Source organism: Hylobates moloch, unplaced genomic scaffold (genome assembly GCF_009828535.3).
Source record: "Hylobates moloch isolate HMO894 unplaced genomic scaffold, HMol_V3 SCAFFOLD_9, whole genome shotgun sequence".
Lineage (NCBI taxonomy): Eukaryota > Metazoa > Chordata > Mammalia > Primates > Hylobatidae > Hylobates > Hylobates moloch.
This window is the reverse complement of record NW_026652284.1, coordinates 38804831-38818609: the sequence shown is the minus strand read 5'-3', so window position 1 is coordinate 38818609 and position 13779 is coordinate 38804831. Positions and strand designations below refer to the sequence as shown.

General features: G+C 40.6%; 1 protein-coding gene across 1 annotated transcript in view; it reads left to right on the top strand.

Annotated features, from left to right (window-relative positions):
• The first annotated feature begins 1511 nt into the window (after positions 1–1511).
• Positions 1512–13779, top strand: part of CLVS1 (clavesin 1) — a 193513-nt gene continuing 181245 nt past the window's right edge. Inside the window, exon 1 of the mRNA XM_058443674.1 lies at positions 1512–1966. Within this exon, the coding sequence (XP_058299657.1) occupies positions 1512–1966 (455 nt within the window). The remainder of the gene's footprint in view (positions 1967–13779) is intronic.

The following is a 13779-nucleotide window of genomic DNA, read 5'->3' as shown; positions in this document are numbered from 1 at the left end:
GACTCTTCTGTTTCTTAGAGAACATCACAGAGCTAAATGCTATTTTCTTACAAGTTATTTTACAAAGCCAATATTTTATAAATAAAATTATTTTTATTATTCTATTGTCTTGAAAATACCAGTTACTTTTTTTGTCTCCTCCATATCCAAAGACATATAAAGTAGAAATATATGAGCTGATTGTCTCTCTTAAGAAATTACTGTTAGTCCTAAATTAAGCAGAACAATAATCATTTAAGTAATTTTGTATGGTAAAGCATTACCAATAATGATTAGATAGGGAGTAAATATTCGGCCTCTTATTGCAGATAAGATTGACTTAAGAAAGCTAGGAAAAATAAATGCCTCTAAGTTTATTTATATTTAGTGTGTCTTCTGATTTTGGAAACTTCCAGGTTAGACCAAACATGTCTGCAAGAGTTCAAGCATTTATGTTTAAAATAAGATGGAAACAGTATCGGTGTTCCTCTGTATACCATTTTGGTGGAGAAATCATAAAGGATGTATCTGAGGGGATTAAAATATCATTATCATAAGTAAAACAGCATCTTAGGAAAACAGGCAGGTTATATACAATGGAAGGATTTTTAAGCCCATATGGACATTGGGTTGGGTAGAGAGCCAACCAAGAGTCTCAAGTCCCTCTGCTTTCCTAGTAAAAGAATGGCAAATGCAAATAATAAAGCCATTTGCAAATGTCCCTGTGAGCCTGCTTGCCCATTGTTGAATTTGATTATGAGAGGTCAAGTTTCCAGCCATAAGCCTGTCCCCACCCCCACTCTTCACACATACTGGTGGAGGACTCCTGTGAGTCACGAACACTGGTGGGGTTAAAATAGGGGAAGTTTTTTATAGTTAAGATGCAAATGGCTGGCTTTAAGAAAATGGGGGAAAGGGTATTTCTGTGAAAGATACTTCTGTTTGAGAAAAGAGGCCAATGGGAAGCAATAAATTGTACCATAGCTATAATGTCTCTGCCATATCCAGGCCTGTGAGTGGTCCCATAAAGCACGCTGTCACAGAGAAGTATCCTTTTCTCCTCTCACTGTTTCTTAAGGTAATTAATAAAAGTGCATGCTATTGCTAATCTGGTCAAGCACTACTACGTTAACTAGTCAATGGAAATAAAACGTTCCCAAACATATTTCAAATATTTGCATATTAGATATTCAAGCTGTCTATAATCAACTTATGCTCAATACCCCATTTTAAGGATAATTTATCATTTGTTCTTTGGACACCTAATCTAATCAGACCCACAGCCTAATATACTGTTTTTCTATCTAAGCTCCAATTAATTTGCCCAGACTTTTTTTGTATCATCTCTCTTCTGTTTCTTTTGTGTGTATTTGTTTTTCAGTAAGCAATGGCCTCAGTTTTGCTTCTCTTTTGGATGAACACCACCACATAGGGCCCGAATGTGAAAGAAGACCCTCTATTTGTCTGTTCCGGGGCTGCCTGGTAGTAAAACACTGTTGAATGGGCCACAGTTTCAGCAGACCATCAGGTGAATGGGACCAGTCTCTCTTCTTCCAAAATATCAGAAGGTAAGCACTTGGAACGGAGATTTGGCCAAGATGACCCATTTACAGGCTGGACTCAGTCCAGAGACTATAGAGAAAGCTCGCCTGGAACTGAATGAAAACCCAGATGTTTTACATCAGGATATTCAGCAAGTCAGGGACATGATCATCACCAGGCCTGACATTGGATTTTTACGTACAGATGATGCCTTCATCCTGAGATTTCTCCGAGCCAGGAAGTTTCACCAAGCGGATGCCTTTAGACTCCTGGCTCAGTATTTCCAGTACCGCCAGCTAAACCTGGACATGTTCAAAAACTTCAAGGCAGATGATCCCGGCATTAAGAGGGCTCTGATCGATGGGTTCCCCGGGGTGCTGGAAAACCGAGACCATTACGGCAGGAAGATTCTTTTGCTCTTTGCAGCCAATTGGGATCAGAGTAGGTAAATGTAGATAGTGTCTTTACTTGGTTTTTCTTTGCTGTAAGCATCATCACTGCATGTTTGGGGTTGTATGGCTTTACATGTAATGGATTTTCATTAAAAAATATTTCACATGTTCACCAAGGAAGCTTTAAGGCCACAGGTGTGCTGTCTTCAAAAGGCAATTCCAGATGAACAATAGAATTGTAACATTAGAGTTGTAAGAGACCTGAGAAGTCATTGTTCTTTTCATCAAAGTGGGTCATTCACTTTAGTAAAATTGAAAGCAGATCTTCTAGAAGAACCATATATTCTGTCTTTGGTGCTCTCATCTTTAATAACAAAAACAAAAATGGAGTTAGTAGATGGCTTAATATCAAGTATTTTCAATGCATAAAATAATTTCTTGGATCCGCTCCATGACTTGAATTACCTCTATTTCTCCTGAGTGCCAGACATTTCTATCCAAATCTCTGCTAGACATTTCTCCCTGAAAGACCTATAAGGGACCCCAAACTTTACATATCCCAAACTGAAAGCATCATCTCTTTCACTCTACCTGCTCTTTCATCCACCTAGTCTCTCAAGCCAGAAATCCAGGAGCCATCCTTGACTGCCCCTTGCTTTGGTCTTTACATCCAATTAATTGTCAAGTCCTACCACTTTCTTCTTATAAACCTGTGAAATCTCTTCACTTCTCTTTGCTCCCGTTACTATTGCCTTAGTTTAGGTTCTCATCATTTCTTCTTTCATTACTGTAACAGCTTCTTAGCTAGTATCCCTGCCTCTAGTCTTATCTCTTCTGAGTCATTCCAGGTTACACCATAGCCAGGGTGACCTTTCCAAAATTCTGTTACATCACTTCCCTGATTAAAGTTCTTCAGTGACCTGCAAAGCTATCGAAATTAAGTAAGGTTCTTATGATCCACCTTCTGCATTTCCTGCTCTGCTTCCTCTTCTGCCCTTCTTCACATCCTCTGGTCCAGCTGGTTGGGACTATAAGCCTTGCCTTGAACAGTTGAGGTTTTTGAATGCCTCCAACCCTTTGGACTTGACCTGTCAGACACCCAAAGGAGAGAGAGCCATCCCCTATCCCAACTCCAATCATCCAACTCCAACAACACAATTTGCCTACTGATGCATCTTTATGGTCCTTGAGGAAGGTAGTTTTCTTCTACTTCCCTCCCAATCCTGTTTTTCTCAGGTACCCTACCTCTGTTTGTATTTCTATTAATGCAGTTACATGGAAGTGTAACAGCTACCATTATCGTAGCTATCATTTTGAATACTAATGACAAGCTCTGCTAAGCATTAATATATATTACCTCATTTAACCCACCTGAGAACTTTGCCTGATAGATATTAGTACTATGACCCCTCTTTTGCCTTTGATGACATAAGGCTTTTAGAAGTTAAGGAACTGACTCATGCTACACAACTAGTGAATACGGAGTGGGAGTTGGGTGTGAGAGCCAGTTGTCTTAATCCGATTTCATTGTAATTGTGTGTATACTTTGTGTATTCTTTTTTTTTTTTATTGTTTGTACTTATTTGTTTTTCTTTTGTTTTTTTCCTTTTTTTTTTTTATTATACTTTAGGGTTTTAGGGTACATGTGCACAATGTGCAGGTTTGTTACATATGTATCCATGTGCCATGTTGATTTCCTGCACCCATTAACTCATCATTTAGCATTAGGTGTATCTCCTAATGCTGTCCCTCCCCCCTCCCCCCCACCCTACAACAGTCCCTGGAGTGTGATGTTCCCCTTCCTGCGTCCATGAGTTCTCATCGTTCAATTCCCACCTATGAGTGAGAACATGCGGTGTTTGGTTTTTTGTCCTTGCGATAGTTTACTGAGAATGATGTTTTCCAGTTTCATCCATGTCCCTACAAAGGACACGAACTCATCATTTTTTATGGCTGCATATTATTCCATGTTGTATATGTGCCACATTTTCTTAATCCAGTCTATCGTTGTTGGACATTTGGGTTGGTTCCAACTCTTTGCTATTGTGAATAGTGCCGCAATAAACATACGTGTGCAAGTGTCTTTATAGCAGCATGATTTATAGTCCTTTGGGTATATACCCAGTAATGGGATGGCTGGGTCAAATGGTATTTCTAGTTCTACATCCCTGAGGAATCGCCACACTGACTTCCACAATGGTTGAACTAGTTTACAGTCCCACCAACACTGTAAAAGTGTTCCTATTTCTCCACATCCTCTCCAGCACCTGCTGTTTCCTGACTTTTTAATGATGGCCGTTCTAACTGGTGTGAGATGGTATCTCACTGTGGTTTTGATTTGCATTTCTCTGATGGCCAGTGATAATGAGCATTTCTTCATGTGTTTTTTGGCTGCATAAATGTCTTCTTTTGAGAAGTGTCTGTTCATGTCCTCTGCCCACTTTTTGATGGGGTTGTTTGTTTTTTTTCTTGTAAATTTGTTTGAGTTCATTGTAGATTCTGGATATTAGCCCTTTGTCAGATGAGTAGGTTGCAAAAATTTTCTCCCATTCTGTAGGTTGCCTGTTCACTCCGATGATAGTTTCTTTTGCTGTGCAGAAGCTCTTTAGTTTAATGAGATCCCATTTGTCGATTTTGGCTTTTGTTGCCATTGCTTTTGGTGTTTTAGACATGAAGTCCTTGCCCATGCCTATGTCCTGAATGGTATTGCCTAGGTTTTCTTGTAGGATTTTAATGGTTTTAGGTCTAACATATAAGTCTTTAATCCATCTTGAATTAATTTTTGTATAAGGTGTAAGGAAGGGATCCAGTTGCAGCTTTCTACATATGGCTAGCCAGTTTTCCCAGCACCATTTATTAAATAGGGAATCCTTTCCCCATTTCTTGTTTTTGTCAGGTTTGTCAAAGATCAGATAGTTGTAGCTATGCGGCATCATTTCTGAGGGCTCTGTTCTGTTCCATTGATCTATGTCTCTGTTGTGGTACCAGTACCATACTGTTTTGGTTACTGTAGCCTTGTAGTATAGTTTGAAGTCAGGTAGCGTGATGCCTCCAGCTTTGTTCTTTTGGCTTAGGATTGATTTGGCAATGCGGGCTCTTCTTTGGTTCCATATGAACTTTAAAGTAGTTTTTTCCAATTCTGTGAAGAAAGTCATTGGTAGCTTGATGGGGATGGCATTGAATCTATAAATTACCTTGGGCAGTATGGCCATTTTCGTGATATTGATTCTTCCAACCCATGAGCATGGAATGTTCTTCCATTTGTTTGTATCCTCTTTGATTTCATTGAGCAGTGGTTTGTAGTTCTCCTTGAAGAGGTCCTTCACATCCCTTGTAAGTTGGATTCCTAGGTATTTTATTCTCTTTGAAGCAATTGTGAATGGGAGTTCACTCATGATTTGGCTCTCTGTTTGTCTGTTATTGGTGTACAAGAATGCTTGTGATTTTTGTACATTAATTTTGTATCCTGAGACTTTGCTGAAGTTGCTAATCAGCTTAAGGAGATTTTGGGCTGAGACAATGGGGTTTTCTAGATATACAATCATGTCATCTGCAAACAGGGACAATTTGACTTCCTCTTTTCCTAATTGAATACCCTTTATTTCCTTCTCCTGCCTGATTGCTCTGGCCAGAACTTCCAGCACTATGTTGAATAGGAGCGGTGAGAGAGGGCATCCCTGTCTTGTGCCCGTTTTCAGAGAGAATGCTTTCAGTTTTTGCCCATTCAGTATGATATTGGCTGTGGGTTTGTCGTAGATAGCTCTTATTATTTTGAGATACGTCCCATCAATACCTAATTTATTGAGAGTTTTTAGCATGAAGGGTTGTTGAATTTTGTCAAAGGCCTTTTCTGCATCTATTGAGATAATCATGTGGTTTTTGTCTTTGGTTCTGTTTATATGCTGGATTACATTTATTGATTTGCGTATGTTGAACCAGCCTTGCATCCCAGGGATGAAGCCCACTTGATCATGGTGGATAAGCTTTTTGATGTGCTGCTGGATTCGGTTTGCCAGTATTTTATTGAGGATTTTTGCATCAATGTTCATCAAGGATATGGGTCTGAAATTCTCTTTTTTGGTTATGTCTCTGCCAGGTTTTGGTATCAGGACGATGCCGGCTTCATAAAATGTGTTAGGGAGGATTCCCTCTTTTTCTATCGATTGGAATAGTTTCAGAAGGAATGGTACCAGTTCCTCCTTGTACCTCTGGTAGAATTCAGCTGTGAATCCATCAGGTCCTGGACTCTTTTTGGTTGGTAAGCTATTGATTATTGCCACAATTTCAGAACCTGTTATTGGTCTATTCAGAGATTCAACTTCTTCCTGGTTTAGTCTTGGGAGGGTGTATTTGTCGAGGAATTTATCCATTTCTTCTAGATTTTCTAGTTTATTTGCATAGAGGTGTTTGTAGTATTCTCTGATGGTAGATTGTATTTCTGTGGGATCGGTGGTGATATCCCCTTTTTCATTTTTTATTGCATCTATTTGATTCTTCTCTCTTTTCTTCTTTATTAGTCTTGCTAGCGGTCTATCAATTTTGTTGATCTTTTCAAAAAACCAGCTCCTGGATTCATTAATTTTTTGAAGGGTTTTTTGTGTCTCTATTTCCTTCAGTTCTGCTCTGATTTTAGTTATTTCTAGCCTTCTGCTAGCTTTTGAATGTGTTTGCTCTTGCTTTTCTAGTTCTTTTAATTGTGATGTTAGGGTGTCAATTTTGGATCTTTCCTGCTTTCTCTTGTGGGCATTTAGTGCTATAAATTTCCCTCTACACACTGCTTTGAATGTGTCCCAGAGATTCTGGTAGGTTGTGTCTTTGTTCTCATTGGTTTCAAAGAACATCTTTATTTCTGCCTTCATTTCATTATGTACCCAATAGTCATTCAGGAGCAGGTTGTTCAGTTTCCATGTAGTTGAGCGGTTTTGAGTGAGTTTCTTAATCCTGAGTTCTAGTTTGATTGCACTGTGGTCTGAGGGACAGTTTGTTATAATTTCTGTTCTTTTACATTTGCTGAGGAGAGCTTTACTTCCAACTATGTGGTCAATTTTGGAATAGGTGTGGTGTGGTGCTGAAAAAAATGTATATTCTGTTGACTTGGGGTGGAGAGTTCTGTAGATGTCTATTAGGTCCACTTTATGTAGAGCTGAGTTCAATTCCTGGATATCCTTGTTAACTTTCTGTCTCGTTGATCTGTCTAATGCTGACAGTGGGGTGTTAAAATCTCCCATTATTATTGTGTGGGAGTTTAAGTCCCTTTGTAGGTCACTGAGGACTTGCTTTATGAATCTGGGTGCTCCTGTGTTGGGTGCATATATATTTAGGATAGTTAGCTCTTCTTGTTGAATTGATCCCTTTACCATTATGTAATGGCCTTCTTTGTCTCTTTTGATCTTTGTTGGTTTAAAGTCTATTTTATCAGAGACTAGGATTGCAACTCCTGCCTTTTTTTGTTTTCCATTTGCTTGATAGATCTTCCTCCATCCCTTTATTTTGAGTCTATGTGTGTCTCTGCACGTGAGATGGGTTTCCTGAATACAGCACACTGATGGGTCCTGACTCCTTATCCAGTTTGCCAGTCTGTGTCTTTTGATTGGAGCATTTAGCCCATTTACATTTAACGTTAATACTGTTATGTGTGAATCTGATCCTGTCATTATGATGTTAGTTGGTTATTTTGCTCGTTAGTTGCTATAGTTTCTTCCTAGCCTCGATGGTCTTTACAATTTGGCATGTTTTTGCAGTGGCTGGTACCGGTTGTTCCTTTCCATGTTTAGTGCTTCCTTCAGGAGCTCTTTTAGGGCAGGCCTGGTGGTGACAAAATCACTCAGCATTTGCTTGTCTGTAAAGTATTTTATTTCTCCTTCACTTATGAAGCTTAGTTTGGCGGGATAGCAAATTCTGGGTTGAAAATTCTTTTCTTTAAGAATGTTGAATATCGGCCCCCACTCTCTTCTGGCGTGTAGAGTTTCTGCTGAGAGATCAGCTGTTAGTCTGATGGGCTTCCCTTTGTGGGTAACCCGACATTTCTCTCTGGCTGCCCTTAACATTTTTTCCTTCATTTCAACTTTGGTGAATCTGACAATTATGTGTCTTGGAGTTGCCCTTCTTGAGGAGTATCTTTGTGGCGTTCTCTGTATTTCCTGAATCTGAATGCTGGCCTGCCTTGCTAGATTGGGGAAGTTCTCCTGGATAATATCTTGCAGAGTGTTTTCCAACTTGGTTCCATTCTCCCCATCATTTTCAGGTACACCAATCAGACGTAGGTTTGGTCTTTTCACATAGTCCCAAATTTCTTGGAGGCTTTGTTCATTTCTTTTTATTCTTTTTTCTCTAAACTTCCCTTCTCTCTTCATTTCATTCATTTCATCTTCCATCAGCGATACCCTTTCTTCCAGTTGATCGCATCTGCTACTGAGGCTTCTGCAATCTTCGCGTAGTTCTCGAAACTTGGCTTTCAGCTCCATCAGCTCCTTTAAGCCCTTCTCTCCATTGGTTATTCTAGTTATCCATTCTTCTGATTTTTTTTCAAAGTTTTTAACTTCTTTGTTATTGTTTTGAATTTCCTCTCGTAGCTCAGAGTAGTTTGATCGTCTGAAGCCTTCTTCTCTCAACTCATCAAAGTCATCCTCCATCCAGCTTTGTTCTGTTGCTGGTGAGGAACTGCGTTCCTTTGGAGGAGGAGAGGTGCTCTGTTTTTTAGAGTTTCCAGTTTTTTTGCTCTGTTTTTTCCCCATCTTTGTGGTTTTATCTACTTTTTGTCTTTGATGATGGTGATGTACAGATGGGTTTTTGGTGTGGATGTCCTTTCTGTTTGTTAGTTTTCCTTCTACCAGACAGGACCCTCAGCTGCAGGTCTGTTGGAGTTTACTAGAGGTCCACTCCAGACCCTGTTTGGCTGGGTGTCAGCAGCGGTGGCTGCAGAACAGCGGATTTTCGTGAGACCACTAATTCAGCCGTCTGATAGTTCCTCTGAAAGTTTTGTCTCAGAGGAGTACCCGGTTGAATGAGGTGTCAGTCTGTCCCTACTGGGGGGGTGACTCCCAGTTAGGCTGCTCAGGGGTGAGGGACCCACTTTAGGAGGCAGTCTGTCCGTTCTCAGATCTCCAGCTGCGTGCTGGGAGAACCACTACTCTCTTCAAAGCTGTCAGTCAGACAGGGACATTTAAGTCTGTGGAGGTTCTTGCTGAGTTTTTGTTTGTCTGTGCCCTGCCCCCAGAGGTGGAGCCTACAGAGGCAGGCAGGCATCCTTGAGCTGTGGAGGGCTCCACCCAGTTCGAGCTTCCTGGCTGCTTTGTTTACCTAAGCAAGCCTGGGCAATAGTGGGCGCCCCTCCCCCAGCCTCGGTGCCGCCTTGCAGCTTGATCTCAGACTGCTGTGCTAGCAATCAGCGAGACTCCGTGGGTGGAGCCAAGATGGCCGAATAGGAACAGCTCCGGTCTCCAGCTCCTAGCCCCAGCGACACAGAAGACGGGTGATTTCTGCATTTCTGCTTGAGGTACCGGTTTCATCTCACTAGGGAGTGCCTAACAGTGGGTGCAGGACAGTCGGTGAAGCGCACTGTGCGCGAGCCGAAGCAGGGCGAGGCATTGCCTCACTCGGGAAGCGCAAGGGGTCAGCGAGTTCCCTTTCCTAGTCAAAGAAAGGGGAAACAGACGGCACCTGGAATATCGGGTCAGTCCCATCCTAATACTGCGCTTTTCCAACGGGCCTGGAAAACGGCACACTAGGAGATTGTGTCCCGCACCTGGCTCGGAGGGTCCTACTTTGTGTATTCTTATCCCTCCTCCCAAGACTGCAGGTTCCTTGAGGGCAGGGGATCATGTCTTTTTCATGTTTATGTCTTTGGTGCATGGCGCAATATCTAATGAATGTTGAATGAGAAAGAATAATGAATCAATTTCCAAAACATCACCTATGAATTGAGCTTTCACAGAGATATAATCATTAACATTCTTATGTTTCACGGGGAGACATAGGTTTAACCTAAAAATATATCAACCCCTATAACCATTAAAAGGAATTTCTAAAGTGCCTCTTCACTGCCTCATGTCACTACTCTTCCTCTTCAAGATGATAACAGTGTAGGGCACTTTGGTGACCACTGGCTGTTTTGTGGTTGATAAGTTGGGGTGGGGCCATCTAATCTTGGAAAGGTATTTGCATATTTTAACACTATCAGTCTAGAATTTGGTCAGGACTCCACCTGGGCCTGGGCTACCTTTCCATGTTTCTACTCTGTTATTCTGTAATGATATGGAATAACATATCATATATCATATCATAATTAATATAATTAATGATGAGTCTCTCACTACATTGCTTCACTGATGAGACAGATTTTTAGGCTTAAGAGTCATCCATCTTTATCATTCACTCAACAAACATTCAGTGAGTATAGACTTTGTGCCAGAGCTTGTCTTGGGGAACTGAGGACAGCGATGAGAACACACAGTCCCTGCCAGTGAGGACCCCATGGTTCAGTCAGATGCTTAGCAATGGTGCAAACATATAGATGGCTCACTCCAACTGCAATAGAATAATTCTTTCTGAGACACACAACTCATTGGTGCAGGACATCAGTGTAAACTAGAGGCAACAGCCGTCCTCCCAAAAATGGCACATCAACATTTTGGATTTTGAAATAGGAAAGTGTTGATAATTCTGGAGAATAATTGTATTAGTCCATTCTTGCATTGCTATAAGAAACTACCTGAGACTGGGTAATTTATGAAGGAAAGAGGTTTAATTGACTCACAGTTCTGCAGGCTGTATAGAAAGCATTGCGAGGGAGGCCTCAGGAAACTTATAATCGTGGCAGAAGGTGAAGGGGAGGCAGGCACATCTTCATATAGTGGAGCAGGAGGGAGAGAGTGAGGGAAAGGTGCCACACACTTTTAAACAATCAGATCTCATGAGAATTCTGTCACCAGACAGCACTAGGGTGATGGTGCTTAACCACTAGAAACCACCCCCATGATCCAATCACCTCCCACCAGGCCCCACCTCCAACACTGAAGATTACAACTCAACATGAGATTTGGTTAGGGACATGGAGCCAAACCATATCAATAATTGTGCTGACTTCATTTATGCTTAGTTGTTTTCAGTGTTCTAGAACTTCCATCTGCTAAGACAGATTAGGCAGAGAACACCAGTAAATGGGGACATACACATAAAGAAATGAGTCATAGTAAAATATTTTATTTTGTGTTAGGATTTGGTCCATGTATATCCCAAAATGTGTTGTTAAGAAGAAGAAACAAATCTCTTAGTAAATAATCCAAATGTTTATGATTATGATAACCTCAAACAAATTACTTCACCTCTCTGTTCCTCAATTCTGTCTTGTGTAAAATAAGAAGTTCAAACTATGTAATTCCTGAGATACCTGCCAGCTCTAATGGCTCATGAATGTGAAGCTTATTCAGCCTGATCCTATGGATGGGAAGGGACTTAAAAATTCACTTTATGGTCTCCTAATTCACTAGACTTTTTAAAGTAATCTCTCTTTGCACTCTCCCACTCCACATTTTTCAAACTGTGCAATATTATTTGTCCCAGATCATTATGGTTTAAATAAAAAGGTTGTAATGACAAGACTATTCCATTGGCAGCCAAATATTTGATGCAAACAAGCCTCAGTTTGAATTTAGATATTGTCATGTTGTTTACTGGTTATATAACTTTTGACAAGCAACCTCCCTGAGACTCAGTTTTCTCATCTGTAAGTTGGGAATGAGAGTGATGTCTATCTAACAGTATGGTTGGGAGGATTGAATGACATAACGCACTGAGAAAACACAGCTTATTGTTTGATACCCTGTAAGCACTCTAGATATTAGCTTCTAGTATTATCACTAATACTATAAAAGATTCCATGTAAAAAGTAATAGAGGACATATGGTAAAATGAATTGCAACCAGGGGCTGGGGTACCATATTTGAAAATGGGAATGGGGCAATGAATGTGAACTACGGCATGCCCATCCTGAGCACCTGTTTGCTTTCTCCCCAAATGTGTTTCCTTTCACACAGACCCAGCCCTGTGGGAACCAAAAGGCCTGGAAAGGGTGATACAGCTTTGCAAGGAAATGACTTCATTCTCACCAGGGGCCTGAGATGACTGGGAAGTCATTTGAATATCTCATATGAAGGGTTTACTAAGATTAAAATGGTTATGAATATTTATTAAGACAGTGTAAATCTCATTCATCTGGACCCAGACACATGGACAAAAGCTCAGAACAGTGAGCGATGGGAAACACTATCCCGTGAGGGCTCATGCCAGGCTCTGCCTGCTTGGGTTCAACATGGCAACCGAGGCATAGGCAGTGCCTGGGCTACCTGAGCATAAACTGGCCTTGCCCAGACATTGGACCTCAGCAGAGAGCTAACTGACTTCTTCATTTTTTGAGGCTGCCAGGCTGAACGGAAACCAGATGGATTCAATCAGCTCCCATGTATTTATTCAAAAAATGAACTTGGCCCTCCTAGAGTGAGCAGAGTTTGTATCCCAGCTCCCCAGCTTGGTATGTAACGGAGACCTAGGTAACAATGTTGGTCGATGAGCCCTCTGATTTTTCCCACCTAAACTTATATCGACATTGGCAATAATTCACCATTTGCCCCTTTAAGATCTGATGAAAAATAAATTCATTTCTTGCTTCTTTCTAAGCTGCAGACTTGCACTTGGTCATAAGCCCATTTTGCCATGAATGCCCCAGTGCTGGAGAAGAAAATCTGAGCATAAAGGGCACATCTTTTTTTTTCTGGATTTCATGCAGTTAAAAAGAAAAAAAGGTTAAAATTGGTCAAGTTATTTTACTTTCTAAGGTCTCAATTATATCAAGTGGAAACGATAAGATATCTGGCATATGGGGAAGTTGCAAGAATTAATCACAATTGCCCTTTTTGGTGGTGTCCAGAGGCCAAATAGAAAAGTGATTAAGTGCACAAACTCTGAAACCCGATGGCCAGCTTCCAATCCCAGCTCCTCCTAACCTGCCGTGGGGTCTTGAGCAAGTTGCTTAAATCCTTATTACCCTCAGTTTCTCACCTGTAAAGCAGGGGTGATGAGGATCATAGGTGATTACTAGTTGGTGCTCAGTAAATGGGAGTTGTTTCTTAAGAAAAAAAATCAAATCAGGCAAATACCTAGGATACTGGGTCAAAAGATGTACTGTCTTTTGTAATAATTTGTTATTGAGGTAAAACATATATATATATATAATTTAACATCTTTTCCATTTTTTAGTGTACAGTTCAGTGGCAGTACACACAATTATATTCTTTGTTCCCCATTCATCCTCCCTCCCCGCTCCCCTTCCCCTCTCTGGTAACCACCAATCTACTCTCTATCTTCATGAGATTCACATTTTTACCTCCTGCATGTGAGTGAGAACATGAAATATTTGTCTTTCTGTGACTGGATTATTTCATGTGAGATAATGGCCTTCAGTTCCATCCATGTTGCTACAAAGGACAGAATTCACTCTTTTTATGGCTGAATAATATTTTGTTGTATGTATATATACTCTATTTTCTCTTTTTTAACTTTTAAATTCAGGGTACATGTGCAGGTTTGTTACATAGGTAAACTTATGTCATGGGTTTTTTTTTGTGAAGATTATTTCATCACCCAGGTATTAAGCCTAGTACTCATTAGTTAGTTTTCTTGGTCCTTCCTCCTCCCCACTCTCTACCCTCTGAAAGGCCCCAGTGTTTATTGTTCCCCTTTATGTGTCCATGCATTCTCAACATTTAGCTCTCACTTATAAGTGAGGAAATGTGGTATTTGGTTTTCTGTTCTTGTATTAGTTTGCTAAGGATAATGGCTTCCAGCTCCATCCATGTCCCTGCAAAGGTCA